This window comes from Phaseolus vulgaris, chromosome 3 (assembly GCF_051622355.1).
Source record: "Phaseolus vulgaris cultivar YP4 chromosome 3, ASM5162235v1, whole genome shotgun sequence".
Taxonomy (NCBI): domain Eukaryota; kingdom Viridiplantae; phylum Streptophyta; class Magnoliopsida; order Fabales; family Fabaceae; genus Phaseolus; species Phaseolus vulgaris.
In genome coordinates, this window is record NC_143500.1 from 2841709 (window position 1) to 2855451 (window position 13743).

Sequence of the window (13743 nt, forward strand, 5' to 3'; positions counted from 1 at the left end):
AGTGCCTCATATGGAACTTGACTTTTCCTTCTTTGGGAGAAAGTTCTAAACAAGAAGTCTCATTCATAATACCTCAGCACTAGGCCAAATCACTGATTTTCTCATTAAGCCAATTTTTTTCTCAATGATTTTTGACTTGTGAGACAATTTTAGACATTTTTTTCTCAAAGATTTTTGACTTGTGAGACAATTTTAGACTAATTGACAGTTCTTCTATCACTCTAAATTTGAAGGGAAATTAAAGATATTAGTTCAAATTACATTTCACTGTAATTTCCATATACAGTTTTACACTTAGTTTTTGGTTAGTTTCTTAAATGACTCCACAGAGTGAGTCACACAACACTAAATAGCTACTTTTCTTATCTTTTAAAAAGGTTAATGAAATTTCTTCAAGTTCCTTCTCTTTCATTCTATTTTGTAAACACTATCCAGTTTTCTGCTGCAAATTTTAAATTTCTTCTAAATTTTATTTCATTTTCACACAATATTTTCTATATTAAGGATCCAAGTTGCATGATTGTCATGATCTCATAAAATCTATTGCATCTTACTCCCAATATATATTTTTTTTCTTTTTTTAATAATGTGGAATTAACAAGTGTTGTTAACCATGAATTATTAGGTAGCATCTTGTGATAGGTTGATTTATTCATTTTGACAAGTATAGTTACGTCCAAAATTAAAAAATATTGAATAATTTAACAAAGTGATAATTATTTTTAAAAAAAATCAACACTTTATAAATAAAAATTGTGGATTAGAAATTAAAGGCCTCAAAAAAAGAGAAAAAAAATTGAGATTTTTTAAAATATAGCATAAAGGAAAATTAAAAGTATACCCAGAATATAACTTTTGAACCTTAAGAGCCAACTTTGTTGACTTTTGAACCTTAAGAGCCAACTTTGTTGACTTACGAGAAAAAAATGTTTTTTTTTTCATTTTTCTAAATACAGCATAGTCAAACTCACATGTACATGAATATATATTTTAGTATAATTAAATATATTTTAAAGAATACATTTTTGTTTAAGTTTCAGTATAAGTTATTTATTTTAAATCTTAAAATTATAAAAAATATATTCTTCTAATTATTACTAAAAGTAAAATAACATTACTTTCCAAAATATAAGATTAAAAATGAATAAAAATTTCCTTGGATAGGTAGCAAAAAAAATTATTCAAGCTTACAAATCTAAATACCGCCAAGTTATAAAGAATGGGACAAATAATATTTTTTACATGAGAATATTGGTTAAATAAATGAGAGGAATTTAAAAAATAAATGAGAGCATAATAAAAAATTACAAAAAATAATTTTTTACATGTCAGAATATTTTTTTTTTATTTTCCTCTCTTAATTAGTGTTTCAATATTTTTTTTAGTATTTGTTGGTTGATAATTGTTCTAATGACACTGCTTAAAAAGTCAAAACCCCAAAATTTCTTTATTGTTTCCAGAAGAAACGTGTTTGCTCCATAATACTTTAATTTAATACCAACTTATCATTTTATAATTATTATTTTCTAACCACTATTATAATACCCTCGTGTCTAAATAATATATACCTATTTAAATCTACATGCTATCACACTTTTTATGAAATTATTGAAAAATAAAAAACAAATAATTTAATTACAAAAGCACCGACTTACTCAATATAAAGTACCAAAAATTAGGGGTGGTAAAGTGGGACGGGTCGTGTGGGCCAGTCTGCGGCCGGCTGAAAAAAATGCGGGGCAGGTTGTTTATTTCAAGCCGCTGATCCACTCAGGCCTGCCCTGCATAACCCGCAGCCCGCGTGAGCCAAGTGCGGGGCGGGGTGGGTTGATCCCATAACCCGCATAACTTTAAAATGTATAATTTTTTTTTCTACACCCCCATATTTTCTTCACGTAGTCTCATATTTTACATTCCGAAATTTTTAATAATATCTTATTACGTATGTTTCATGAAAATAATATTATAAGACCATTTACCTAATGCATCTAAATAAAAAAAAATTAAAATTTTTATTTAAAAAAATATTTTTTTAATAAATATTTCTTATACGGGTTGGCCCGTAGGCCTTCGAGCCAACCCTTATGCAAGGCGGATTAGAAAAATCAGCCCGCAAATTTTATGCGGAGCGGGCCAACCCGTCCCACTTTTTACGGACCAAGTGTGGAGTGGACCTATGCGAGGCGGGTCAGCCCGCATTGCCATCCTACCAAAAATGTAACAGATGAAAATTACACTTAATTGTAAATGTAAAGGGTTGTAAAATACAGTGAAATGTAATTTCAAGTGATATCTCCAATTTCCCTTGAAACAAAGTGGTTGAGTAGTAGAGAACCTGTAAATTTATCTTCACTATTCTTTATTGTAATTGTTATTCTCATATCTTTAATATTGTTCTTTCTTCTTATTTTTTTTTTTCAAATGATTACTTCAAATCTCCTAATGAATCTATTTCACTTACTATATATAAACCCTAAATTCTAATTTTAAATCCTAATGAATCTATTTCACTTACTATATATAAACCCTAAATTCTAATTTTAAATCCTAATGAATCTATTCTAATTTTGTATTATAGTGACTGAATTAGAGATAATTTTAGAAATTAAACAAACTTTTGATTTTTAAATTAATTTTTGTTATCGTTAAATGGTCTCTAAATTGTTATTTAATTAGCTATCAAAGTTTTTGCTATCTAATTGTTATCAATTGTTAAATAATTGATATTTAAAATTTTGGTAGCTAATTATATACCAATTTAGAAACTATTTAACAATAATAGAAACTAATTTAGAAACCAAAATATTTTGTAGTGTATAAAATGATTTCTAATTTAATTACTATAACAACTAATTATTTTTATTCTCTAAAATTAGTTTTTATTTCATAATTTTTTTTCATGTACTTAATATTTGAATTACGTTGTTCATTTTAAGAATCTCTTAAATAATTATTGAATCCGAAATCATGATACGATACCGTTCATGGAGCGTACAATGATAATAAAGAAAGAGAGGAATGTTACATTAAATACATTAATTTTCTTATAATAAAATTAAATACATTAATTTATAAAAAAAGCTAAAGAAAAAGAAAAGTTAGATGGAATAAATTTCAATAAACAATTTTGTTAAATTAATCATCTCACAAAGTGCTAAAGTAATTGGCCATTTTTTTTAATCAGCATAAAGTAATTGACCATAACCTTATGAATCACTTATCTTATAAATATAAACTTAATAAAATGTTATTTTACTAAACTATATGCTTGTATTATAATTTACATATTAAATCATGATATTTGAGATTAATTTCATTTGTATAACTTAAATTTTATAAATCGTATTTTTTTGTTTTAATACTTTTTATGATTTTCTTAAAATGAACCATTTGACTAAAAAGTTATACCTCACTACAACAAAAATAGTATTAAACAACAAAATCATTTTAAACAACAAAATATGACAAAGATCTTTAGTTTTTTTAGACAACAAAAGTCCAAAAACCGTTGTCTACAATAAAATATAACAATAGGTAATATTTTTAGAACCACTTTAGTCTTTCAATAGATTTTGTTATTATTTGTTAGTTGATAACTGTTCTAATCATACTGGTTAAAAGGTTAAGAAGTCAAAACCCCAAAATTTTTATATTGTTTCTTGAAGAAATATGTTTGCTCCTAATACTTATGGTCAAATTATCATTTTATATTTACCATAACAAGTATTTTTTAACAATTACTAATACCCTCTTGTCTAAATAATACATATTTAAATCTACATGATATCATTCTTTTCATGAAATCATGAAAAATGTTATAGTCTTCATTTTATGTTATATTAACATATTTGAATAAAATATAGTTTCATTAAATTAGATTTTAAACTTATATTCCAACGACGAAGACCATGTTATGGCTATATAAACATGACAAAAACTACACAAAGTACACAACAATTAAAGAGTAGTGAGAATGGGTTCTAACTCCACAGAGAATGAAGTTTCCTTGGAAGTAGAAAAGGTTGATGATTCATACCTTTCTGCATTGTTGCTTTGTTTCAGCAATGTTCTTCCTGCAGTTCTAAATGCTGCCATAGACATGAATCTGTTTGATGTGATAGCAAAGGCAAAGAGTTGTTGTGATGATGCAAGTTTTTCTGCATCTGAAATTGCCTCTTTGCTTCCAAATGAGCACCCCCAATTGGCTAATAGGCTTGAAAGAATGCTGCCATTGTTGGCCAGTTACTCTCTTCTGCATTGCTCCATTCGCAGCAATGAAGATGGTAAGAAAGAAAGAGTTTATGCTCTCTCACCTGTTGGAGAATACTTTGCTTATGATCATGAAGGAAACTCTGTGGCTCCACTCTCAACCTTACTTCATCGGGGATTTCATAACCTTTGGTAATTAATACTTTCATTTTACCTCTAATTTCTTGGTTTAGTTTTGATCTAATCTCTAAATTTACGAAAATCTAACAATTGAGTTGTATTGTTTAAGGATTCATTTTCACATTAGAATTATGTGAAATTCTCCCTACACCTCTCTCTCTCTATATATATTATTTAATTTAACTCTATCCTATATGTTAGGATTTTTCATTCATTTTTTTATACTGGATTATAAAATAAGTAACACGCACAATGTGTCTTGAATTGTACAATCTGAAAAATAATTTCTCATCTAGAAATATCTTCATGATTGTACAATTTAAAATACATTTTAAAATTATATTTTGGATTATACAATCCAAAATACATAGTATAATAAGGGGTGTTACGGATGGTAAAATCCAGAAGCAATGACTAGATCCAAGAACGCCTTTCGAATTTTGTAATCCAGAATAATTTTTTTAAAGAAAAAAAATATATTCTGGATTGTAGAATCTGGGAGGTATAAATAGAAAAAATAACATTTCTGAATTGTAGAATCCAAAAGTATTTTTTTAAGGACAAAGTGCTCGAACAAGCTATGGAGGCTCAACAAGAAACAATCCAGAATTATTCTATGATTAATTTGATATTAAGATACAAAGTTCACATGTTAGTTTGTCATTAAGTGATGCACCAAGTAATTATCTATGTAAATAAGTTATGCTTAAAAACATAAGTACGTATAAGATTTAAGGGGGAGTGTTGACATAAAGGGAAACAATGAAACAAAGAAGAAATGAGTAACTAAGTTAAAAACATTTTGATATGCTTTTATGTCATTTGTGCTCTTACTAGGAAGGATGCAAAAGGTGCATATCTGGATCCGAATTGCAGTAACCATTTCGAAAGTGTCTATGGAATGCTCTCATTTGAATATATGGAGAAAGATACAGAGTTGAATCAAATCTTTTTCAAAGCAATGGCTCATGCTGGTCCAATAGAAGTTAAAAGGGTAATCAAAGTATATAAAGGATTTGAGGGGTTGTCAACATTGGTTGATGTAGGAGGTGGAATAGGACATACCGTCAAACTCATTCTCTCTACATATCCTTCAATTAAAGGAGTTAATTTTGATCTGCCTCAGACAATTCAAGATGCACCTCCTCATCCAGGTACATTTATGCTACTCTTAAATTGTATGTTCGTATTGGACACACGTATCGAATACTGATATGCGTATGACACATATCGATGAAGTGTCTAATTCAAAAAATATCTTTTAGATCTTTGACAATTCTAGCATGGTTCCAAAATAATTTTAAAAAGAACAAATACAGTGATATTCTAAAAACTCAAACGTATTGTATAAGTTTTTATTATGATTATAGAAATAAGGAACAAATCCTTTTGAACTAACCATGAAAAACATCTTTCTGCCACAAAGAACAAAATCCAGTCATATTTATTCACATAAATCTTGATTATCAACTTATATAATTCATAATTATATTATATATACATCCATGTCCTTTGTGTCTTAGATTGAAAATTACACGTATCAAAGTATCCGTGTCTATGTCGTGTGCAATGTCTGTGTCAGTGTATGTTATACATAGCTAGTTTTTTTTTTTTCTATACATAAAAGAAATTATCAATATTTTAAAATTTTGTAACAATTATGAATGATCAAATTAACACTCATTCTGCATGAAGGTATAGAGCATGTGGGAGGAGATATGTTTGAAAGTGTTCCAAATGGGGATGCCATCTTAGTAAAGGTTGGTGCATTACACGAGAGTTTAATTTTATACTTTTGAAGAGAAGTTCAATATATTGTATAAAATTTATAATCACATTTTCTTCTTTGGTTTTGGTCATTTCAGCGTGTATGTCACAATTGGGGAGATGAAGATTGTATAAAATTTTTAAGAAACTGTCACAAAGCTTTGCCACCACATGGAAAAGTGATTGTTATGGACTATATAATTCTAGAGGTTCCAAATTCAAGTGATGCATCTAAGCATAGTAGTATTGTGGACAATCACATGCTTTTAGCACATGGAGGGAGGGAAAGAACTCAGATTGAATTTGAGAACTTGTGCAAGAGCTCTGGTTTTTCTAAGTTTCATGTTGCATGTAGTAGCATATTATCTATAGGAGTGATGGAGTTCTATAAGTAGGGTTTGCAGTAGTAAATTTTCATGAATAAAATATATATGTTTTGGAAAAGTTATTGTAGCAATTAATAAAGTGGCATGTGTTGAATGTAACGGCTTAGCCTTCTGATGTAATGTTATTTTGTTACTATTTTCATATATAAATAAATAATCTTATGTGTGTATTTTACACCAGAGATTTATCCTATTTTTATTTTTTCATTATTTTAATATGGTATGTATAAAGTTAAGTTAATATCTTTGTTTTTTTTTGTGAACCCAATTCTCATGGGAGTTTTTTTTTTTTTTTTTTTTTTTTTTTTTTTTTTTCCTGCTGCCATTGCACTCTGATACCTTTGTTGTCACGTAGTTTGTTCAAGGATATCGCCTCGTCATCCTTCTTACGAATCATATCAACAATGTTACCAGCTTTAAAACTCAGAATTTTGATATTTGGTATTTTAGACTTGGTCATCCTTCTAATAAAATTTTAGACCGCATCTGTAAATACAATTATGATATTCAATATAACAATAAAAATATATGTGATTCCTGTTATTTTGTCAAACATCATAGACTTAGCTTTCGTGATATTACATCTGTTACTTCTGATGTGTTTGATCTTGTCCACATAGATATTTGGGGTCCTTTTGAAATAAGCCTATGGATTATGTAATTCAGATATATTTTGGATTACATAATCTGGAAGAAAAGACTTTCGGATTATGTAATCCAAAAGCTAATCACACATATAAAAAAAAGGCTTCTGGATTATATAATTAAAAATTAATCTTTTATATAAAAAAGACTTTTGAATTATATAATCAGACAGTTAATCACAAAAAGGTTTTCGGATTGCTAAATCCAAAAACTAATTACAAATCTAAAATTTAAATTATATAATCTAAAATATTAAAAAAAATGATATTTTTGAAATAAAAAAAATTTATGAGAAGACACAAGAACTTGAAGAAGGCAAAGTATGGCACTCTGACCAATGTCGCACCCTATCACCATAGAGGTCCACGAGAAAGATAAATTAGATGATATAATATTGCCCATAACCTTCGCTCATCTATAAATATAAACTTAATCTAATGTTATTTTATTAAAATATATGCTTCTATTATAATTTACATATTAAATCATTATATTTAAAATTAATTTCATTTCTATAACTTCAATTTTATAAATATGTAACTTGTGAGGAAGAGAAAACAAACAAGTGAGAAGAGTAACATAAAGGGTAAAAAAGAGAGTTCATATCCATCGAAGTGTGAGATTAGAAATCCTAGTGAAAGATTAGAGAGATGTTGCATTCCATCATTATTGGATGAGATTGGGTATTATTTTCACAGAGTGAGTGAGAGAAACAAATATTATAATCCTACTTCATAGTGAAGAAGACATTTTTTGCACTAGGTCCCGTGAATTTTTATTTCTGAAAGTTTTCTCATGTTTTTATTTTCTATTATTTGCTTATTGCTTCCGTGAGTGCTCATTTTGTATATACACCAAAGAGAAATAATTAATTCTGATTTTCCCAAGAGGTTGAATGAGAGAAGCAGTTGTACTCGTAATGATAATGTCATCAACATATACAATATGTAAATAATTGGTAATATGAAATTTTTTTGAAAATATAACATGTAAATAATTTGAGAATTATATTGATAAACAAACAGAGATGGATCAACTTTGCTGGAATAAAAGGTGTAAAAAAGTAGTTTTAAGCATGCCAAACCTATGTTTATGTACCTATTTAAGACCATCAATAGTTTTATTGAGCCTCTAGACCAGATTTTTATCAGTGACGTCAAACCTGAAAGGTTGTATCATATAGAAAGTTTTATTAAGATTTCCATTCAAGAAATCATTATTAACATCCAAATGAAACAAATCCCACCCATTAGTTAAAGCAATTGTAAGGATAACCCAAATAGTAACATGTTTGATTTTTGCTAAAAAAAAATAATATGTTTGACATCAGGAGAAAAAGTTTCTTGAAAGTTAAACCCTTAAACTTGATTGAATCCTTTCGCAACTAATAGATGTTTTCTGAATATGTTGAGAAGCCTAGTTTGACCCTCAATTAATGCAATAACAGTATCAATAAAAGTTTTATGAAGCCAATAGCGATTTTATAGACGTGACACCGTAAATTAATTTTTAAATTGATATTTAAGCTGTGGACAAAAATCCTCCTAAAGTGTGATCAAATATTAGTGTTTGCTCATCTCAGAAGTCTCTATATCTCAGCATGCAAACTTTTTAATTGTTTTCTGTTAGCAGGTAGCTGTTAGTGTGTGTATATATATATATATATATATATATATATATATATATATAAATAAATAAATAAATAAAGAGAGAGAGAAGAGAATAAAATTGCAGATTGTAGGGTCAAAGTTCACAAGTTTTGGTGGAGGATGATCTTGGTTTGAAATATTTTTTTGAAAAATTCTACCGAAATAGATTTTTCCTGAAATTACACGTAAGAATCTCGACTAAATTTGGGACAAAACGCGACAAGTTGCAAGTCAAACGGATGAGTATTCACCAACGAAAAAAAATAAAACAGTTTCACACACAAACGAACCTTCCTTTCAGCCCTGACAGTGATGAATAAAAACTTTATTGTCAATCTTGTGGGACGAATCTGAGGCTCAAATCTCATCCAAAACTCAGTAAACACAGTGACGAATGTTTGGTAAAAATATCAAACCAAAATACCAAATGAGTAAAGCGTAGTAAGTCCCAAACCGAGAAAAAACAAAACTGGTTTTCCGAAAACAAAACGTCCTGGCTTTTCTTCCCCGTATCTTCTTTTTGTGATTTTGTTAATGGACGTGCCTCCTTACCTGGGTGCAAACAACATATGAAAGTACTTTTGTGAATTTTTTCATCTTATTACGGACCCAGAATAAAATTGCAGAAAGTAGGGCGAAATTTCACAAGTTTTGGTAAAGGATAGCCTTGATTTGCACAAAAATTATGAAAAATTCTCTCAAAATAGTTTTTTCCTGAGATTCCACCTAAAAATCTCCACTGAATTTGGGAGGAACCGTGACAAATTTCAGTTCAAACGGATGAGTATTCACCCACGCAAAAAATCAAACAGTTTAACACCAAAATGAACCTTCCTTTCAGCCCTGGCAATGACGAATAAAAAAATTATTGCCAATCTTGTGGGACGAATCTGGGGCTCAAACCTCAGCCAAAACTCGATAGACACAGTGAGGAATGTCTGGTAAAAATTTTAGACCAAAATACCCAAGGAGTAAGGTGTAGTAAGTCCCAGACCGAGAGTGAACAAAACTGGTTTTTTGAAAATAAAACGTCCTGGCTTTTCTTCCCTGTATCTTCTTTTTGTGATTCCTTTATGGACGTGCCTCCTTGCCTTGGTGCAAACAAAATACGAAAGTGCCTGTGTGAATTATTTTTAGCGCAGTACGGACCCAGAATGAAATTGCAGAAATTAGGCCGGAATTCCACAAGTTTTGGTAGAGGATAGCCTTGGTTTGCACAAAATTTCTGAAAAATTCTCCCAGAATAGTTTTTTCCTGAAATTCCACCAAAGAATCTCCACTGAATTTGGGAGAAAACGCAATAAATTTCAGGTCAAACGGATGAGTTTTTACCCACGAAAAAAAGCAAACAGTTTCACACACAAACGAACCTTCCTTTCAGCCCTGACAGTGACGAATAAAAAAATTATTTCCAATCTTGTGGGACGAATCTGGGGCTCAAACCTCATCCAAAACTCGATAGCCACAGTGAAGAATGTCGGGTAAAAATTTCAGACCAAAATACCCAAGGAGTAAGGCGTAGTAAGTCCCAGACCGAGAGTGAACAAAACTGGTTTGCCGAATACAAAACGTCCTGACTTTTCTTCCCCGTATTTTCTTTTTGTGATTCCTTTATGGACGTGCTTCCTTGCCTGGGTGTAAACAAAATACGAAAGTGCCTGTGTGAATTATTTTCAGCGCAATACGGACCCAGAATGAAATTGCAGAAATTAGGCCGGAATTTCACAAGTTTTGGTAGAGGATTGCCTTGGTTTGCACAAAAATTTTGAAAAATTATCCCAGAATAGTTTTTTCCTGAAATTCCACCCAAGAATCTCTACTGAATTTGGGAGAAAACGCAATAAATTTCAGGTCAAACGGATGAGTTTTTACCCACGAAAAAAATCAAAAAAGTTTCACACACAAACGAACCTTCCTTTCAGCCCTGGCAGTGACGAATAAAAAAATTATTTCCAATCTTATGGGACGAATTTGGGGCTCAAACCTCAGCCAAAACTCGATAGACACAGTGACGAATGTCTGGTAAAAATTTCAGACGAAAATACCCAAGGAGTAAGGCGGAGTAAGGCGCAGTAAGTCCCAGACGAGAGTGAACAAAACCGGTTTTCCGAAAACAAAACGTCCTGGCTTTTCTTCCGTGTATTTTATTTTTGTGATTTCTTTATGGACATGCCTCCTTGCCTGGTTGCAAACATCATACGAAAGTGCTTGTGTGAATTTTTTTCAGCGCAATACTGACCCAGAATGAAATTGCAGAAATTAGGCCGAATTTTCACAAGTTTCGGTAGAGGATAGCCTTGGTTTGCACAAAATTTCTGAAAAATTCTCCCGGAATAGTTTTTTCCTGAAATTCCACCCAAGAATCTCCACTGAATTTGGGACAAAACGCGACAAATTTCAGGTCAAACAGATGAGTATCACCCACGAAAAAAATCAAACAGTTTCACACACAAACGAACCATTCTTTCAGCCCTGGCAGTGACGAATAAAAAATTTATTGCCAATCTTGTGGGACGAATCCGGGGCTCAAACCTCAGCCAAAACTCGATAGAAACAGTGACGAATCTCTGTTAAAAATTTCAAACCAAAATACCGAAGTAGTAAGGCGTAGTAAGTCCCAGACCAAGAGTGAACAAAACCGGATTTCCGAAAACAAAACGTCCTGGCTTTTCTTCCCCGTATCTTCTTTTTGTGATTCCTTTATGGATGTGCCTCCTTGCCTGGCTGCAAATAACATACGAAAGTGCTTGTGTGAATTTTTTTTCAGCGCAATACGGTCCCAGAATGAAATTGCAGAAATTAGGGCGAAATTTCACAAGTTTCGGTAGAGGAGCCTTGGTTTGCAAAAAATTTCTGAAAAATTCTCCCGGAATAGTTTTTTCCTGAAATTCCACGCAAGAATTTCCACTGAATTTGGGACAAAACGCGACAAATTTCAGGTCAAACGGATGAGTATTCACCCTCAAAAAATCAAACAGTTTCACACACAAACGAACCTTCCTTTCAGCCCTGGCAGTGACGAATAAAAAAACTTATTTCCAATCTTGTGGGACGAATTTGGGGCTCAAACCTCAGCCAAAACTCGATAGACACAGTGACGAATGTCTGGTAAAAATTTCAGACGAAAATACCCAAGGAGTAAGGCGCAGTAAGTCCCAGACCAAGAGTGAACAAAATTGGTTTTCCGAAAAAAAAAGTCCTGGCTTTTCTTCCCTGTATCTTCTATTTGTGATTCCTTTAGGGACGTGCCTACTTGCCTGGGTGCAAACATCATACGAAAGTGCTTGTGTGAATTTTTTTCAGCGCAATACGGACCTAGAATGAAATTGCAGAAATTAGACCGGAAATTTACAAGTTTTGGTAGAGGATAATAGCCCTGTTTGCACAAAATTTTTGAAAAATTCTCCTCGAATAGTTTTTTCCTAAAATTTCACCCAAGAATCTCCACTGAATTTGGGACAAAACGCGACAAATTTCAGCTCAAACGGATGAGTATTCACCCACGAAAAAAATCAAACAGTTTCACACACAAACAAACCATCCTTTCAGCTCTGGCAATGACGAATAAAAAATTTATTGCCAATCTTGTGGGACGAATCTGGGGCTCATACCTCATCCAAAACTTGATAGACACAGTAACGAATGTCGGGTAAAAATTTCAGACCAAAATACCCAAGGAGTAAGGCGTTGTAAGTCCCAGACCGAGAGTGAACAAATCCGGTTTTCCGAAAACAAAACGTCCTGCCTTTTCTTCCCCTTATCTTCTTTTTGCCATTCCTTTATGGACGTGCTTCCTTGCCTGGGTGCAAACAACATACGAAAGTGCTTGTGTGAATTTTTTTCTGCGCAATACGGACCCAGAATGAAATTGCAAAAATTAGGCCGGAATTTCTCAAGTTTCGGTAGAGGATAGTCTTGGTTTGCACAAAATTTTTGAAAAATTCTCCCAGAATAGTTTTTTCCCAAAATACCACCCAAGAATCTCCACTGTATTTGGGGCAAAGCGCGACAAATTTCAGGTCAAAAGAATGAGTATTCACCCACGAAAAAAATCAAACTGTTTCACACACAAGCGAACCTTCCATTCAGCCGTGGCAGTGACGAATAAAAAATTTATTGCCAATCTTTTCGGACGAATCTGGGGCTCATACCTCATCTAAAACTTGATAGACACAGTGACGAATGTCGGGTAAAAATTTCAGACCAAAATACCCAAGGAGTAAGGCGTTGTAAGTCCCAGACCGAGAGTGAACAAATCCGGTTTTCCGGAAACAAAACGTCCTGCCTTTTCTTCCCCGTATCTTCTTTTTGCCATTCCTTTATGGACGTGCTTCCTTGCCTGGGTGCAAACAACATACGAAAGTGCTTGTGTGAATTTTTTTCTGCGCAATACGGACCCAGAATGAAATTGCAGAAATTAGGCCGGAATTTCTCAAGTTTCGGTAAAGGATAATCTTGGTTTGCACAAAATTTCTGAAAAATTCTCCCAGAATAGTTTTTTCCCAAAATTCCACCCAAGAATCTCCACTGTATTTGGGGCAAAGCGCGACAAAATTCAGGTCAAAAGAATGAGTATTCACCCACGCAAAAAATCAAACTGTTTCACACACAAGCGAACCTTCCATTCAGCCGTGGCAGTGACGAATAAAAAATTTATTGCCAATCTTGTGGGACGAATCTGGGGCTCAAACCTCATCCAAAACTCGATAGACACAGTGACGAATGTCGGGTAAAAATTTCATACCAAAATACCCAAGGAGTAAGGCGCAGTAAGTCCCAGACCGAGAGTGGACAAAACCGGTTTTTCGAAAACAAAACGTCCAGGTTTTTCCTCCCCGTATCTTCTTTTTGTGATTCCTTTATGGACGTGCTTCCTTGCCTGGGTGCAAACAACATACGAAAGTGCT

The 13743-nt window shown here is 32.1% G+C and overlaps 1 protein-coding gene across 1 annotated transcript; it reads left to right on the forward strand.

Annotated features, from left to right (window-relative positions):
• Nucleotides 1-3937: 3937 nt before the first annotated feature.
• On the forward strand, nucleotides 3938-6735 carry LOC150028620 (isoliquiritigenin 2'-O-methyltransferase-like). Its single transcript, XM_090299995.1, has 4 exons — nucleotides 3938-4401; nucleotides 5227-5543; nucleotides 6085-6149; nucleotides 6255-6735. The coding sequence occupies exons 1-4, from the start codon at nucleotides 3974-3976 to the stop codon at nucleotides 6549-6551; spliced, it is 1107 nt and encodes a 368-aa protein (XP_090156121.1). The 5' UTR covers nucleotides 3938-3973; the 3' UTR covers nucleotides 6552-6735.
• Nucleotides 6736-13743: the final 7008 nt, after the last annotated feature.